The sequence below is a fragment of the Bos javanicus genome, chromosome 16 (genome assembly GCF_032452875.1).
Source record: "Bos javanicus breed banteng chromosome 16, ARS-OSU_banteng_1.0, whole genome shotgun sequence".
In the NCBI taxonomy this organism is placed as follows: Eukaryota; Metazoa; Chordata; class Mammalia; order Artiodactyla; family Bovidae; genus Bos; species Bos javanicus.
The window spans coordinates 21,845,932-21,863,212 of record NC_083883.1 but is presented as its reverse complement, the minus strand read 5'-3'; the positions used below and the strand labels follow the sequence as shown (position 1 = coordinate 21,863,212).

The 17,281-nt window shown below is 38.2% G+C and overlaps 1 protein-coding gene across 5 annotated transcripts in view; it reads right to left on the bottom strand.

Annotated features, from left to right (window-relative positions):
- SPATA17 (spermatogenesis associated 17) overlaps positions 1–17,281 on the bottom strand; it is a 243,061-nt gene that overhangs the window by 186,688 nt on the left and 39,092 nt on the right. For all 5 annotated transcript variants that reach the window (XR_009729880.1, XM_061382208.1, XM_061382209.1 and 2 more), the window contains one exon: positions 7,965–8,015. Coding sequence is in view for 4 of the 5 variants with exons in the window: in XM_061382208.1 (XP_061238192.1) it covers positions 7,965–8,015 (51 nt within the window). In the remaining variant the exon portion in view is untranslated. The remainder of the gene's footprint in view (positions 1–7,964; positions 8,016–17,281) is intronic.

Here is a 17,281-nt window from a genome sequence, read left to right as displayed (position 1 = left end):
TTTTTAGTTTCTCTTCACTTTCTGCCATAAGGGTGGTGTCATCTGCATATCTGGGGTGATTGATATTTCTCCCAGAAATCTTGATTCCAGCTTGTGTTTCTTCCAGCCCAGCATTTCTCATGATGTACTCTGCATAGAAGTTAAATAAGTAGGGTGACAATATACAGCCTTGATGTACTCCTCTTCCTATTTGGAACCAGTCTGTTGTTGCATGTCCAGTTCTAACTGTTGCTTCCCGACCTGCATACAGGTTTCTCAAGAGGCAGGTCACATGGTCTGGTATTCCAATCTCTCTCAGAATTTTCCAGTTTATTGTGATCCTCACAGTCAAAGGCTTTGGCATAGTCAATAAAGCAGAAATAGATGTTCTTCTAGAACTCTCTTGCTTTTTCAATGATCCAGCAGATGTTGGCAATTCGATCTCTGGTTCCTCTGCCTTTTCTAAAACCAGCTTGCACATTTGGAAGTTCACGGTTCATGTATTGTTGAAGCCTGGCTTGGAGAATTTTGAGCATTACTTTACTAGCCTGTGAGATGAGTGCATTGTGCAGTAGTTTGAGCATTCTTTAGCATTGCCCTTCTTTGGTATTGGAATGAAAACTGATCTTTCCCAGTCCTGTGGCCACTGCTGAGTTTTCCAAATTTGCTGGCATACTGAATGCAGCACTTTCACAGTATCATGTTTTAGGATTTGAAATAGCTCAACTGGAATTCTATCACCTCCACAAGCTTTGTTCATAGTGATGCTTTCTAAGGCCCACTTGACTTCACATTCCACAATGTCTGGCTCTAGGTAACTGATCCAACCACTGTGATTATCTGGGTCGTGAAGATCTTTTTTGTATAGTTCTTCTGTGTATTCTTGCCACCTCTTCTTAATATCTTCTGCTTCTCTTAGGTCCATACCATTTCTGCCCTTTATTGAGCCCATCTTTGCATGAAATGTCCCTTGGTATTTCTAATTTTCTTGAAGAGATCCCTAGTCTTTCTATTCTATTGTTTCTCTCTATTTCTTTGTACTGATCACTGAGGAAGGCTTTCTTATCTCTCCTTGCTATTCTTTCGAACTCTGCATTCATATGGGTATATCTTCCCTTTTCTCCTTTGCTTTTCACTTATCTTCTTTTCACAGCTATTTGTAAGGCCTCCTCAGACAGCCATTTTGCTTTTTTGCATTTCTTTTCCATGGGGATGGTCTTGATCCCTGCCTCCTGTACAATGTCACGAACCTCCGTCCATAGTTCATCAGGTACTCTGTCTATCAGATCTAGTCCCTTAAATCTATTTCTCACTTCCACTGTATAATCGTAAGGGATTTGATTTAGGTCATCCCTGAATGGTGGTTTTCCCTACTTTCTTCAATTTCAGTTTGAATTTGGCAATAAGGAGTTCATGATCTGAGCCACAGTCAGATCCCGGTCTTATTTTTGCTTCTTATTTTGCTTCTCCATCTTTGGCTGCAAAAAATATAATCAGTCTGATTTCGGTGCTGACCATCTGGTGATGTCCATGCATAAAGTCTTCTCTTGTGCTGTTGGAAGAGGGTGTTACCTATGACCAGTGTTGGACTATAAAGAAGGCTAAATGCCAAAGAATTGATGCTTTTGGACTGTGGTATTGGAAAAAACTCTTGAGAGTCCTTTGGACTGCAGGAGATCAAACCAACCAGTTCCTTTAGTCAATCCTAAAGGAAATCAATACTGGATATTCATTGGAAGGACTAATGCTGAAGCTGAAGCTCCAGTACTTTGGCCATCTGATGTGATGAGGCAACTCATTAGAAAATAAAACCCTGATGCTGGGAAAGACTGAAGGCAGGAGGAGAAGAGGACAACAGAGGATCAGATGGTTGGATGGCATCACTGACTAAATGGACATGAGTTTGAGCAGGCTCTGGGAGTTGGTGATGGACAGGGAAGCCTGGTGTGCTGTCATGTCCGTGCAAAGAGTTAGACACAACTGAGCAACTGAACAAAAGAAAAGAGAGTTGATCATTTCAGGAAATAGTTAAAAGTATTTAAAATACTTAGGTGCCTGGAGAGTGGTAACTGTTAGGCAACTGCCAAGTCTTAATGTTGCAGAGTGGTAAAGAATCCTCTTGTCAATGTGAGAGCCACAGGAGACGTGGGTTCAACCCCTGGGTCAGGAAGACCCCCTGAAAGAGGAAATGGCAACCCATTCCAGTATTCTCTCCTAGAAAATTCCATGGACATGGAGCCCAGTGGGCTACAATTCATAGGGTCACAAAGAGACAGAACTGAGTGACTGAGCATACATGCACATCATTATTATTTGCCAATGGTTCTGATTTACTAAGATTTGTGAATATGTGGTATTGCAAGCTCTTTCCTCAGAGACATATAGCTCTTACTGGCAGTTGGTTTGACTAAAGTATACCCTAGTTATCTACCAGCTATATCCATTCATGCTTGGGTAGTAAGTATGAGAATCTGGAACTATTCTATTGCAGAAACAGGGGCTCAAAGACACAGTTGAGGCTGAATGGATGTATCCCTTTGAAATGGAAGAATTAGCTATATGTGCCATTCCATACAATAGGCTTCCCTCTAGATGGGTTCAGCGAGTAAACAAAAGCCACAGAGAAGCAAAAAATTCTGGATGTCGCAAACTGTAAATCAAAGTACTGGAGAAAAGGAACAAGTAAAAGACCTTTAGGATGGATGAAAGAATTCCACTAAATAGCACTTTTTTTTTAAGCTACATGTGGGTATTTTTAAGTGGAGTTTCTACACATAAAGTAATACTGCTGTTCATCTTTATATTAGTACTATTATTAGAACACTGATTCTCTGAGTCATCTGTTTGGAGGGTCTGAGGTGACACCCTAATGCTTAAGTCAATGCTCACTAGCATCTGAAATGGAGAGTCAGTTCTATAGTCTGTAAAAAGATACACTATCACACATGTAGATGAACCAGGGAGAGAAAGAAATTGAGCAAAGGAATCAACTCAGACAGTTGCATAAGATACTAAAAGCTGTTCAAAGAGCAAGAACTGAAAAAGAATATGTTGGAGGACAAATGTGAACGAGATCCACAATGGAGTAGACAAGATGCTGGAGGAAAAGCAGAACTCTAATCTGGAGTAAATTCAAATTAAAGACCAGAAAGGCAATAAAGTGGCACATGGAGAAACACGAGGAATAGGGCCCTGGGAGCTAAGATAAAAATTTACTGAGCAAGTTATTGCTGTATTAATTGACCGTCACTGGCCGAGCTGCAAATCAGTAGCAGGGGTTTTGTACAGGCACAGAGTGGGTGCTAATAGCAGGTGATATCATAGCAGACCTCCTTCAAGCCTGTAAGTCTTATAACACTTTGGCAAGGTCCCAATGCTCATGAGACCTTCCATTCACATGTGAATTACACTGACCAAATATTACCTTCCTATGTGCAGTTTACCTACACCACCCAGCCTAATCAAGCACTCAAGACAGCCTTAAAGATCTCCCAGTAAGGGCTTAAATAATTTCCAACAAGGCCACCAAGGGACTTAGACACGATTTTTTGTCTTAAAGAGTACTTGAAGCAAACAGTTTTTGTTTTTGTTTTTATTCCTTGTTTAAAAAAACATGAGCCAATATTCATTGATTTATTCAGGCCATTTATTTAAACATCTAGTATAAGCCAGGAACTGTAGATTCAAAGACTAAGAAGATAGGATCCAGGCCCCAAGGGATGTACAGTGTGTGGGGAGTGGATACAGGCCTGTAAATTAGTAAGGATAATAAACTGTTACAGGTTCTATAACAGAAGTATGTTGATGGTAAAACAGGGACATAAAAAAAGAGAGTGATCAATTCTACATGGGTAGGGGGATCGTAAAGTCCTTAGAGAAAAGGTGACCCTTTAAAAAATAAATGCAGCAAATTGAGATATGAATTACTATGTCATTAAACAACCACATATATATAATTTATTCTTCATTATATAAAAGTGACATCTATTTAGGAATGGATAAGCCACAAATGAAAATTTTGAATTCCTTCTCTTTTCAGAAATGCTCCACTGGCCTCTCACAATTGAATATAATTTGTCATGCTTGGAGTCAATAGTCAAATACATAATTTGCAATTGACTCAGTATATGAAGCAGAGTAAGAAAAAGTTTTTTTTTTTTAATTTTCTACTAAATGATTTAGGTGCATATATAAAAATATATCTGTATGAATATTGGCCATATATATTTTCTGTAGTTATCAGTTACTCTTAGAAATTCTTTCTCCTGTACACTTAATGTCACCCATATTTAAATTATTTAAAGGGTAGCTCTTTTGAGCAAAATTATTTGGTAGCTTATAAACTGAAAAGGCATAGTTGTAGAGATTAGAAGTAAAACTTCAGCTGCTGGTATCCAGTTAGGTTTGTAAGCTTCAGATGCGTACAACATAGAAGGTATGTGGACCACGCATTGGTCTCTTTAGCCTCTCACTCCCGCAGAGAGCAAAATTTTCAGAGCACCATCTTGCAAAGAAATCCACTTACAAATAGATGTGCCCATGTCCACTTACAAATAAGTTCAGTTCTGGCCATGTGATCACCCCATGCTAAAAATTAATCTTTGTTAGGCAGTCACACCAGCCTCTATGCAAGTGAGCCTTAGTCCTGATTCCTCGTTACCAAGTTACCAAATTAGCTCATCCAAATCTCGGAAGGAAGTCTTTGAACGTCTTTGCAGAGAAGCATTTCTGTTTCAAATTTCCCACAGTAGTATTTACACACTCCACAGAGCCTCTCAAGAATTCCTCAGTGTCTTCAGTGGATCATTTCAACCTCTAGGTAATGCTCAAGTCTTCCTTCCTTTCACTTAATGACCACTGCATTCCCACCTTTACTCTTGTCTCCTGGAATGTGTCAAAAAAAAAAAAAAAATCTGGATGTAGCCAGGAGAGATTTGACTTGAAAGAATTACTGCAAGAAACTGGGGGTGAATGACTCCTGCAGGAGATGGAGGTGGACTATTGAGACACAGAGAATCTTTGGCCGTAACAATTGCAAGCATGGTGGACGTTAGGCAAAAAGAGTTTTTCTTTTATAAGAAGGTATGAACATGGCTGGGAAGAACCTGATATGGGCAAGTGGGAATGAAAGGGCAGCATAATCAGATAGCAGATCAGAGGATGCTTTACCCCAAAGCCCATTCTCACGAGGAGGAACTAAGGAGACTCCATGTGCTGACTGAAGTCAAGGGCCCTGGGAGAAGGAGAGAAGCTTACCCACAACTTGCTTAATGAACGTGTTTTTTTCCAGTTGATCAGCAGGGACAAACAGTTCAGCTAATCAGTTGTGAGGTGAAGGAGGAATTTGGGGGACTGTGTCTAGCTTTGCTATGGGTGAACAAGGGGGCATCTGTGCCTCTTATCTAAGTCATGTGGGGAAGGATTTTGTTTGTTTGTTTGTTTGTTTGTTTGCAGTAAGCTGCTTCTGAAACACAAGAGTTGGGGGGCGGGGAGGGGGTCAGTAGGTGCATACAGGTTTGCTGTTTTCTAAGATCACAGGACCAAGGCAGAGTTCAACATCTTCCACTGATATTAATCAAAGAAAAGGTGAGACTGGGCAATGCTATTAGGTGTAATTGAGCAGGATCCTGTGGGGCCTTCATGGAAAAGAACCCCACCCCATGTCCTCCAACTGCCTCTTATTTGTAGAAAAACTCTAGCTTCCTAGGCCTTCCCTGAATTTCCAAAGAGTACATTTAATCAGAGAAGTGAGAAAATGCAGAAAGAAAGGAAAACAGTCAATCAAGAAAAATATTAATAATAATTTAGCCTTTAAACAAAGTCAAAGAACTTTAGCTCCTCCTCAAGGATTATAGCTAATATTCTGAGCCACGCCCTTTGACATGGCTGTTTTGCAGATACTGAAACCCCCAACCAGGTGGAAAAAGTGAACTGTATACTGCCCACAAGCATGGAGACCCCAGACCCCCAGACCCCCAGACCCACTGGACCTGGAAGGTTTTCTTGACTCCCAATTACCTCACCAGTAACCAGAATAATGTCCAGGCAGAAGAATGTCCATGAGCTGACCACCCACCCCATAACTCCTCACCCTCACACTGTCCTTAAAAACCTTTCCCTGAAAGCCTTCAGGAAGTTTGGGCCTTTTAAGCACTAGCTGCCTGGACTCCTTGCTTGGTTCCCGCAGTAAACACTCCACCTTCCTTCACCGCAACCTGGTGTCCGTAGATTAGCTTCACTATCTGGGGGCAGGTGGACCCAAATTTGGTTTGGTAACATTAGGAAATACAGATTTTAGTATGATGTTAGAATAACAAAAATACTGCCTTCTGAGTGGCTTGGATTGATGTGGATTTCTTAGACATGCCTGTTGTGATTATTGTTGAGTTGCTCAGCTGTGTCCTACTCTTTGTGACCTCATGGACTGTAGCCTGCCAGACTCCTCTGTCCATGGGATTTCCCAGGCAAGAATACTGGAGTGGATTGCCACTTCCTTCTCCAGGGCATCTTCCTCACCCAGGGATTGAACCTGCATCTCCTGCATTTCTGGCAGATTCTTTACTACTGGGCCATCTGGGAGGCCCTAGACATGCCTAGTCAAGGTAAAAGGAATCTTAACAATTCCAGCCAGATCTGAATTCAATACAAAATTTGGGGCTAAATAAGAAACATGAGAATGTGTTTTTCTAGCCCTGACTCCTGTGCCTCTGTCTCCCCTGATGACCTCTGGGAACCTTTGAGCCTTCCATCATCATTTGCTTTAGATTCTCTGTTACCTATTGCTTTTTACTTTTCAGACATACCTAACAAAGGTGCACAAAAAAGAAAAAAAAAAAAAACTAACATTATTTTAAGCTCAGAAGTTAAGCCTTTAGCAGAACTGTACAGAGAATTAGACTCTCCTAAATTCCCAGACTCAAGCATTCTTGTTAAAAGAGGAAAAATTATTTTCTTATATTACTGTATTTCTAAGAGAGGTAAATATAGCCCAGTGCACCTGGAGTTTCTCTTCTGGCTCAGGAGAAGCAACAACAACAACAAAATCTACTTTTTCCTCTTCCTTTTTTTCCCCCTTAACCTAGGGAAACACAGAGAGGTAGACAGATACTGGAGATCGCCCCTGGGCTGGGCTCCCATACAGTCACACCTGCATTAGAAAGCCCTTTCCCAAAGCAGGATATGTCATCAAAATAATGCAAATTTAACCGCCTTAGTTCAACACAGGACTTTCAGAGAGTATTTGCCTATCTTGCTTCACCCAAAATAAAATCCATTATCAGTAGAAACAAGAATTAATAGATCAATGAAAGAGAATATGAGAAGGTAAAATTAAAATTAAAACATGGGTTTTAAGGACATTAATGAAATTCACCTAAGTAATTTCCCCATTTATAACAGCTTCACAATTAAACTATTATCAGACTAATACAAAAGAAATAATACTTTTGCTGTGGCTCTTCCCCAAATCTGTGCAGAAACCAAGGAAGCTTCATAATCACAAAATTCAGCTTCCTATTAGGCAAATAACACATAAAAATTAACACAGAAATGACAGAAATAAAACGTCTAAGCTGGAAACTGACTTTATTACTGTGAAATCATATGAATAATTTCTAATTGATTTGTATTGGGCAGGAACCTTATATTCCAGAAGCATGCTCGTCTATTTATCACAATATTCTATATGACATATGGAAACTAATACATTGCTTCATTAATATTTACAGTCTTTCTCTAGTCATGGCTCAGAGATATTTAACATTCTAAAACATAAGCATTGATAATTATGTGTTTTACATTTTACTCTAATTTTTAATACTGCCAAGACTATTTAGTATAACTAACTTTTTAACTATGTACTCTTTTCTCTCTTTACCATTAGCATATCAATCAAATTTGCATTATTCTGGTTTGCTCATTTTATTAAAAGCGAATTCAGGGCACAATTGACTTTTCATTTGTTTAACAAGTGAAGAAATATTTACCCTGACAGCCATTGCATTGTAGAGATTCATCTTCATAGTGTAATACGCTAACTGTGAATCAAGAAAAAAAAAGATGGCATACATTTTAGTTTTACACAAAGACAGTGCAGCCTATTTTTACATATAAAACATAAGAATCTTTATACATAATACATAATAAGAGTCCTAGGCTTAGAAAAATGAAATCAAACTTTGTATTGAAGAGATAGGCTTCCTAATACATAATGCAGGCTTAACCAGAAAAATCTATGGTAGTCAAACTAGGAGCTAATGGAGATATATGATCATAAAATGCTCTCCGCTGAGTTTGATAATCAATGGTGCTCTACTGAGAATAGAATAACAAAGCAGAAATATTCACAAGTGCTGGTGACACGTAGTATTGTATGATTTATTCACTGGGGTTCTTTTAGCCAAAACTCACAGAAACATAAAAGGAATTCATATTTCAAGACGTCTGGTTTAATGAAAAATTCAAAGAAATGCTGTCTTCAGTCGAAATCGTTCAAGGATATGGATGCAGTGATGGAGCAAAATTGTGCCTTCCAACCATCTGTACAAAATGTTATGTACTTAGCTGCCTCCTGAGTAATCCTTGGGAATTTTCTTTCATTTAATATTCATTTTAACACCATAAAATCATAAATACAATGATATCATGTTATAGCAAATCCCCTGATATAATGAAGACTTCCTAAAGTCTTGGTTTCTTTCTGGTACAGACACATTTATCTATTCATATACAAATCTCTGTGACAGTAAATATTTAGCAACAGAGCTTATTTCAATGAAAATATTACTTTAAGTAAAACTTTCACATCTGTTCTTTCAATTAAAAAGATATAATTAACATAATTCATGACAGTACAATAAACATTGAAATACATTTTTTTTTCCACACAAAATACAACTTTATCCATTTTTATTTAATGAAAACTGATCAGACTAATAGAACTTGAGCCTGGATAATAATTGTGAGGTTTCAGCAAAAATCAGAGGTAAGTGTCTTAACCTTTCATATAGGGGTTTTCTCCCCTGCAACAAACAGGAATTCATATAAAAGGGTTTCACTGTAATTAGTATTGTTTGAATTGCCTGATCTGATCCAAAGCAAACTGTCTGTGGAGAGCAGCAGGGCTGGATTATTTATCAACAGTCTGAGCAATTAGGAAACAGTTGGCTGCAATATGTTATTTACAAATGAACACAATGATGTTCCTTCATTTTAAATTCTCTTTCTTCCTTATAGCAAGCATGGCATAATTCCTGATGTTTGAGGTGAATTTAAAATATTTACTTAAATATAGCATTTCCACGGGGCAAACATAACCATTAAATATTTTTATACAGAAGAAACACAGTGAAAGCTTTATGTTTGAAAAATGATATTATTTATCTTTTCTCATGTTCCTCTTCAGTTAGCAGCAGGGAGCTTTCAAGCCACAGCCCTGAGTTCAATTCCTAACCTTGCTCTTACCAGCTGGGTAGCTTGAACATGGTACTTGAAGTCTCCCAGTCTTGACTTCTATCCTCATAAAATGATACATCACATACTTCATGGAGTTGTGAAGAATAAAATGAGATAAAGAATTTAAGGTGCAAAGCTGATGGTCATTAGGAAAGGGATTGTCACTCTTATACATTTTGTGGCTCAAAGTATACAATTTAACTATAAGTAAAATTCCAAAGAGGCTTCCCTTGTAGCTCAGTCGGTAAAGAATCTGCCTGCAGTGCAGGAGACCCTGGTTCAATCCCTGGGTTGGGAATATCCCCTGGAGAAAGAAATGGCAACCCATTTCAGTATCCTTGCCTGGAAAAATCTCATGGACAGAGGAGCCTGGTGGGCTGTAGTCCATGGGGTCGCAAAGAGTTGGGCACGACTGAGTGACTAACACGTACTTACTTAAAATTCAAAAAGGTATAAGAAGTTAAATTTTATTCTGAAGGAAGAAGAGAGAAATACGTTTGAACCTAAACTTTAACTAATTTTATATTTAAAAGGTAGAAAAGTACTTTGATTCTAAATTATCATTCTTATATGAAGCCCAGATTGATGTTACATTTATTCTCAATCTTTAGCCCAGGTGCTTCTGAAAATACCAGCAAAACTTGGCAGAAAACATTGCATGATTCATTTATATGAGGTACCTGGAATAGTCAAATTCACAGAGACAGACAACACAATAGTGGTTACCAGGCACTGGAGGAAGAGCAGATACTGTTTACTGGGTACAGAGTTTCCCCTTGAGATGATGGAAGAGTTTTGAGCTGGGCAGGGGTGGCAGTTGCATAACAATGCGACTGGACTTAATGTCACTGAATGATACGGTTAAAAATAGTCAAAATGATCAATTTTATGCTACATATATTTTGTCACAGTTTAAGAAAAAAACACTAAAAAATAATTTTGATTATGACTTGTACATTTTCATAAGCTATCTATGAGACGCACTGGACACTTCCAAAGTTTTAAAAATTTCATCTTAGTCTCTATATTTCTATTCCGAGCCATGAAGTTTGTTATGCTAATATTTGCCCTTTTGGTTACATGAGTAGTTAAATGATATGTCATACCAAAGCCTATGTTCTTAATATTATTTCTCAGGTTTTTGTCTGTCCTAAAAGTTTTTTCCATTCATTCCATGAACTTGGATAAGCAAAGCATACCTAACTGCTAAATATTAATAATATATCTAGGAACCACAGACTATAGTAATTCATTAGCAGATATTCTCAAAAGTTTCCTTACTATAAATTAATTTTATATCTTATTGTTAAGGTACCAAGTCTATTTTAAAGAGGAAAACTAAAGATCTGGGGTGAAGCTCAAGCATAAAATATGGTAATTTCAATGTCATGAAAACATTTTAGACATTCCCAAAATATTTGTTGAATAAATGAAGAAAGGGAATGAGAGAGGGAGAGGGAGAAAAAGGAGAGAAAGACAAACAGAATTAATATGTTGCATTTACAACAGATAGAGTAGAAAGAATTCCTGGGATGAAACACAAAATTTGAACACTGAATTAACCACTTGTTCACTATACAGGCTTTGTTATGTCACCTAGCTCAATTTTTACAAGGCTTCTAAAATTTTTTCTGGAAGTTGTTTTTCTTTAAAAGCAATTTTCTGAGTGCTTAATATCCATGTGGACCTTTCAGATGGGGCTGCTATTTGATGGGAATGGATCTGCGATATTGATGGGAGCATATTTCATATTTGAGTTTCTTTTTCTATCAGGTGAATTACAGAGCGGAGCGAGGGCGAGGATAAATGAGAAACACTCTCTTACAGGTCAAGTGATATTCAAAACTCACCATATCAGGTCCCAATTTTGTTCTCCAATTCTCTCTCACCATTGTCATTTTGTAGTCGCTAAGTCGTATCTGACTCTTTGCAACCCTATGGACCGTAGCCCTCCAGGCTCCTCTGTCCTTGGGATTCTCCAGGCAAGAATACTGGAGTGGGTTGCCATGCCCTCCTCCAGGGGATCTTCCTGACTCAGGGATGGTACCCAGGTCTCCTGCACTCGCGGGCAGATTCTTTACCACTGAGCCACAGGGAAGCCTATCTCTTACCAGGCCACTCCTTTAAACCTCAATCTGATCAAATTATTATATTTTCTTCATTTCCACACTCACACTACTCCCTTTGCCTGAAACGTCTTATCATTCTTTTCTAACTGACAAATTCTCTCTGTTTTTCTTGCACGCATTTACAGGAGAAACTACCTTTTTTCCCCCACTCCAAGAAGCAGCTGGCATTCTCTCAGCTCCAGTGGATACCTACCTGCAAAACAGTTCAGACAAGGAGGAAGAACTCCTGAAAAAACCACAACCACAACAAAAACCCAAAGAACAAATAAACAAACAAAAACTCACTGTTAACTCTTAAACTTATTACATTTGTCGCTCTCCCTCCGTTCTTGGAGTTGTCAATCCTCCTCAGGTACACGCTTCCTTTCCTCCTTGTCGCCTCCCTGCCCTGCTCCAATAAACCAAGCAAAAGATCTTACTCTTTACAACTCCAGCTGTTATCTTGAGACTTTTCAAATCCATGTATCCACAACACACTCAAATACTTGTTCTCACAACTGCCCCGTCTTTCTCAGTCCCAATGCTGTCCACTTACTTTCACAGCCATGTTCCAGACCCTGGAAACTAGACATGTTCTGCCTCGTAAGTCTTAAACTCAGCAAATTCTCCTCAAATCCCTGATGCCTTAATTTCTAATAAAGGTTTTTCCACCTAGTTTAGATAGACCTAGGACAGGTATTTCCTCTTCCTTAGTTTCAAGTTTCTTTTTCACATATTTTTATATACAATGGCTGTATTGATATTTTGCTACATGAACATACCATAAATTAACCAATCTTTTCTGTTACTGTTAAGGCTTTAGGTTGGAGGCCAAGCAAATCTGAGTTTCAAATGCTCGATCATTTTCAAGAACAGAAAGTAATACATATTTATAATAAATTTAAGTGATGTGTGTGTGTGTGTGTGTGTGTGGGTGTATGCTCTGCTGTGTCCAACTCTTTTGTGACCCCATGGGCTGTAGCCCACAAGGCTCCTCTGTCTATGGGATTTCCCAGCCAAGAATACTGGAGTGGGTTGCCATTTCCTCCTCCAGGCAATCTTCCCGACTCAGGGATCAAACCCACATCTTCTGCGTCTCCAGCACTGGCAGGCTGGTTCTTTACCACTGATTATCCGAGAAGCCTAAATTTGAATGATGCATCTACATAAACCTGAACAGATCAACTGGCTTTATTTGCTAGGCCAGGCAATACAGAGGAACTATTTGCAGTAAAGTGATGACACTGGAAATTTTAGAAGCCATGCACATATGGATAACAGATCTGGGGAGCCTGTGCCTTTGTTATTTTCCACATCAGCGCCATCCTCATTTTATAATTTTGAGTATGATCATTAAAATGATTTATTATCAAATAATCATGAGTATTTTGTGCATATGCTTTTCCTTGTTCACTGACCACTGATAGCAATATGGTCATTATCAACAGCTGATTGTTAAAATAACCTTTCTTCTTCCACCACACACACAAAATTAAAAGCCAATTATATTGCTTCTCAAAGTTAATATATCTTTAAAAGCAAGTAAACTAAACTTATATTCATATAATTATAATGAAAATGTTAGTAAAGTTTTAAATTAATATTAGGAAGTCAGAGTCTTAAGTTATCCGGTCTTTGATATTTAAAATGCCAGATCCTGAGGGGGAAAAATAGATTATGTTTCAGTTTTCTGCTCTAACATTAAGAGAGATAAATGTTGCCTTAATGTATAACTGACTGGAAAGCCCTACAAACAGATTTGTAAAATGAGTTAGGCTATATATGGTACATTCATTCATCTAATGAAAAGAAATAAAAATATCTGTACAAGCAACCATGTCAATCTCACCAGTTTTAAAAATAATGACCAAAATTTTATGCATTTTTACTATTAAAAAACAAACCTGCTGGTATTTATCATGACATCACATAATGAGAGTTGATAGTAGATGATATCCTTTGTTCCATTTAAAGCTAACAGAATTTTTCTATTTTTACTTTTCTAAATATTAATCAAATACAAAAACTTTGTAAGAAGAACAGTAAAATGATAAGTATATACGTATTGTGAGCCTTTTTGGCAATAACATTATTTGAAGGATAATCTATTTTTTAATGAGAGTTATTTTTATAAATTAAATGGTTCTATCATAGGCTGGTAATATTACTTTAACAAAAAGTTTTAATCAAGTTCTGTTAATATGGTGGCCACATATGTTATTTACTGAATGAGCTCAATTTAAAAACATAACATTGAGCTGTTTACATCTATAGTATTATATATATATACACATATATTTATCTCATGATAATGTATATAGAATTAATCATCTATATTAGGGTAGCTGCTTTCAGAGTGTATACTTGATATTAAACACAATATAAACTATGTCGTGGTAAAACATGGGCTTCCCAGGTGGCACTAGTGGTAAAGAAGCCGCCTGCCAATGCAGGAGACATAAGAGATGCGGGTTTGATCCCTGGGTCAGGAAGATCCCCTGGAGGAGGACACGGCAACCTACTCCATTATTCTTGCCCAAGAATCCCATGGACAGAGGAGCCTGGAGGGCTACGGTCTACGGAGGCGCAAACAGTTGGACACAACCGAAGCAACTTAGCATGAATGGTAAAAGGAAATTGAAAAGGATAACAAGATGTATACAGTTGTCCTGTATAGGTTATATTGGCGAATTCACTCCGATAACACTCAAAGTGCTAGTTTTCCAAAGGAGACAGTGATATATTTCAACATTATTCTGGTATATCATCTACAGAAATGACTGTATTCATCTCACCATTTATGAAACAAAACAAGGAGTGCTAAGGACAGGCTACTTAGAACATTATACAGTTGAAAACAAGAAGGGGACCGAAACAGTAGGACCAGTCGAGTACCCAATGGGAAGAGCAGGCTGCAGTGAAACCGCAGCAGGAATCCAGCAGGCCTGAGCACACACACCGGGTGACCGAAATCCACTGTTAATGGAAAAGAAGAGTCAGAGCACATCCTTATTAACAGGGAAGATTTTCAAGGTTATGAATCAATAGTCCTCAGTTCTTCAGATGGACAAATTTGGGTTATGTTGCCAGATACAGCATTATAACAGTCAGCAGGAAGACATGAAATGGAGGTTGAAAATTAAAATAAACAAAAATAGCTGTCATCCAGGAAGGAAAAAGGAATCAAATCACAAAGAAAAATTGGAATGGTTCTGTTATCTCTGGTCAGTGAGGGAATGATAGTGGAGAATGCATAACACTTCAGGACTGGATAAGTCAGCTGGTGTTGCTTTGAAAATTATTTAAAAGCTGGATGAAAATATTTTGGTATAGTAGAATTTTAAGGGAGAATTTTAAGGTTCTGTCTAAAAATACAGAACCCATCTAAAATAGAGATCCTAGGATTTCTGACTTTCCACAATTTACTTTCCATTTGACCTTTGCCACATGTGAGACTGTTGATAACTCCAAGATTTCTAACAGTTTTCTCCTTTGGTTCCTGTGATATTGTGTCTCTGCTTTTCTGTTTATTATCTACCTATAATTCCCTTCCTCTACCTAAATCCTACTAATGCATTCCATAAGCCTCAATTCTTGGCCTTCTGCTCTACTGTTCAGATACTTTTCCATCAGGTAGAAAATCCTGCCATCTTATGCTGATGGCTCTAAAACCTTTATCTCTAGTTCTGCTTCTTCAGCTAAAAGTTCTCTTTAATAAGCATTTGTTCAGTGCTAATTATAATGTGCCAGCGACTCTGCTGAGAGATAGCAAAGTCGCCTTACAAGATACCACCACATGGAGGTGTCCTAACATCATCACAGACTCAAAATCTCAGAATTTCATTTTGTAAAAGCTTCACTGAATGTCCAACTCAGAATGTTTTCTTATCAACATCCATGCTTTTGTTGTCATTACAACCATTAATCAGCTTTGCTGAGAAAAAAAAAAAAAAGAATGCAGCTATCTCAGTAGCTTATAAAACAAAATGCTTATTTCTCACTCCCATTACCTGTGGGCTAAGCTTCCCTGTGGCTATGGTCCACAACATATGGCTTAGCCCAAAACCAACGCGATGGGGAGGAATCATTCCTTTACAAGGAAGGGGGTAGGGGAGAATTTTTGGCACATATGAATACTATCCACCTGCTGTGTTGGCCATAGTGAGGTCTCCAACTTATGGCCCTATGAGTAATTAATTCATCCAGTTAGCAAAAGATTCTGCAGACTTTCTATGTAGCATTTACTGTGATCGTTTGAGATATAATAACTAGAACAGTCATTGCCTCTCAGGAGGTCTTAGTCAAATGAGACATGTCAGTAAACAAACGGATCACAGTGACAGAAATACCTACAGGAGCAAAGCATGAGGAAGGCACACCTCCTACCATTCCACGCTCAACCTCAGGAGATCAGGGAAAGGCAATCTTTAAGTAAAGTCTTGAGGCATGAGTAGGCATTCAGACCAATGGGAAGCAGGTCACAGTGAAGAAGGGCATCCAGGCAAAGTAAATAGCATTTGCAAGAAGCCTGTAGGACACAGCATATCTTAGCAACGGCAAATGGTTTATTTACAATGTTGTCTTAGTTTTCGGTGTGCAGCAGGGTGCATCAGGTATGCATACCCATATATCCACTCTTTGTTTAGATTGTTTTTCCCATAAACAGGTCATTAGAGAGTATTGAGTAGAGTTCTCTGTGCTATACAGTAGGTTCTTATTAGTTATCTCTTCTGTATATAGTAGCGAATAGAGTATATTTATCCAGGTGTAGCAAGAAGTAAGGGTAGATAAGAAGGGATCATGAGACAATGAAAATCCACCATGTCATGTCAAAGAGTGTGAATTTTACACTGTGTGCTATGGTGAGGATTGTAGGCATGGGAGTAAAATTACACTTGATTCCTAGTTTAGGTCAGAATCAAGAGACTTTTCTGAGGGACAATGCCAAGTAGTTGGTGACTGAAAGGAGATAGAAGATGGGGAAAAGAGTGTGACGAGGAGTCGAGAATGAGTTTGGATTTCTGGCTGAATGGTTGTGCCATTTACTTGAATAAAGGTCTACAGAAGGAGGAACAGTTTTGGAGTGCCTCGGGGACCTTTAGAAAAAGATTTTTAGAAGGTAGGTAGCATATGGATATACAGGGATCAGAAACTGGGGACCTTAGTCCCATCTTTTAAACTCCTTGAGTCTCCATGTCTTCATCTATAAGAAGACTGAACACCTGCATTTTCTACTTGACAGACTATTACTGAAAATATGAAGCAATGAGTGTAAAACATGTTTTTAAACAAGAAAGGCCCTTAAAAGTGTAGGAAATTATTTGATAAAAGTCACATTTAGCTCCTTACCAATGTTCTGCTAGTCCTCAACCTCTCTCCAGCCACCTGTATCAACATCCTCACCACATCCTGTTACACCACGCACATTCCCAGTTTCAAACCTTCATTCACGTGGTTCCTAATTGAAATATCCTTGCCTCGCCCCAACCTATAGTTTCCTGATCCCCAGAGGTTCAGCATAAATCTCACCACTTTGACCTTCAGAGATCACATTAACTTCCCACCTGAGTACTTATTATCTGCCTGTGTGTGTTTGGTGGGGGAGTACCTTTTAAATTGACTTGCCTTTTTAATTAATTTTCTGTATTTAATAGATAATATATTCACATTGTTTAAAATTCAAAACCTACCAAAGGGTTTACAGTAAAAAGTCTATTCTTATTCTTAGTCCTCTAGTACTC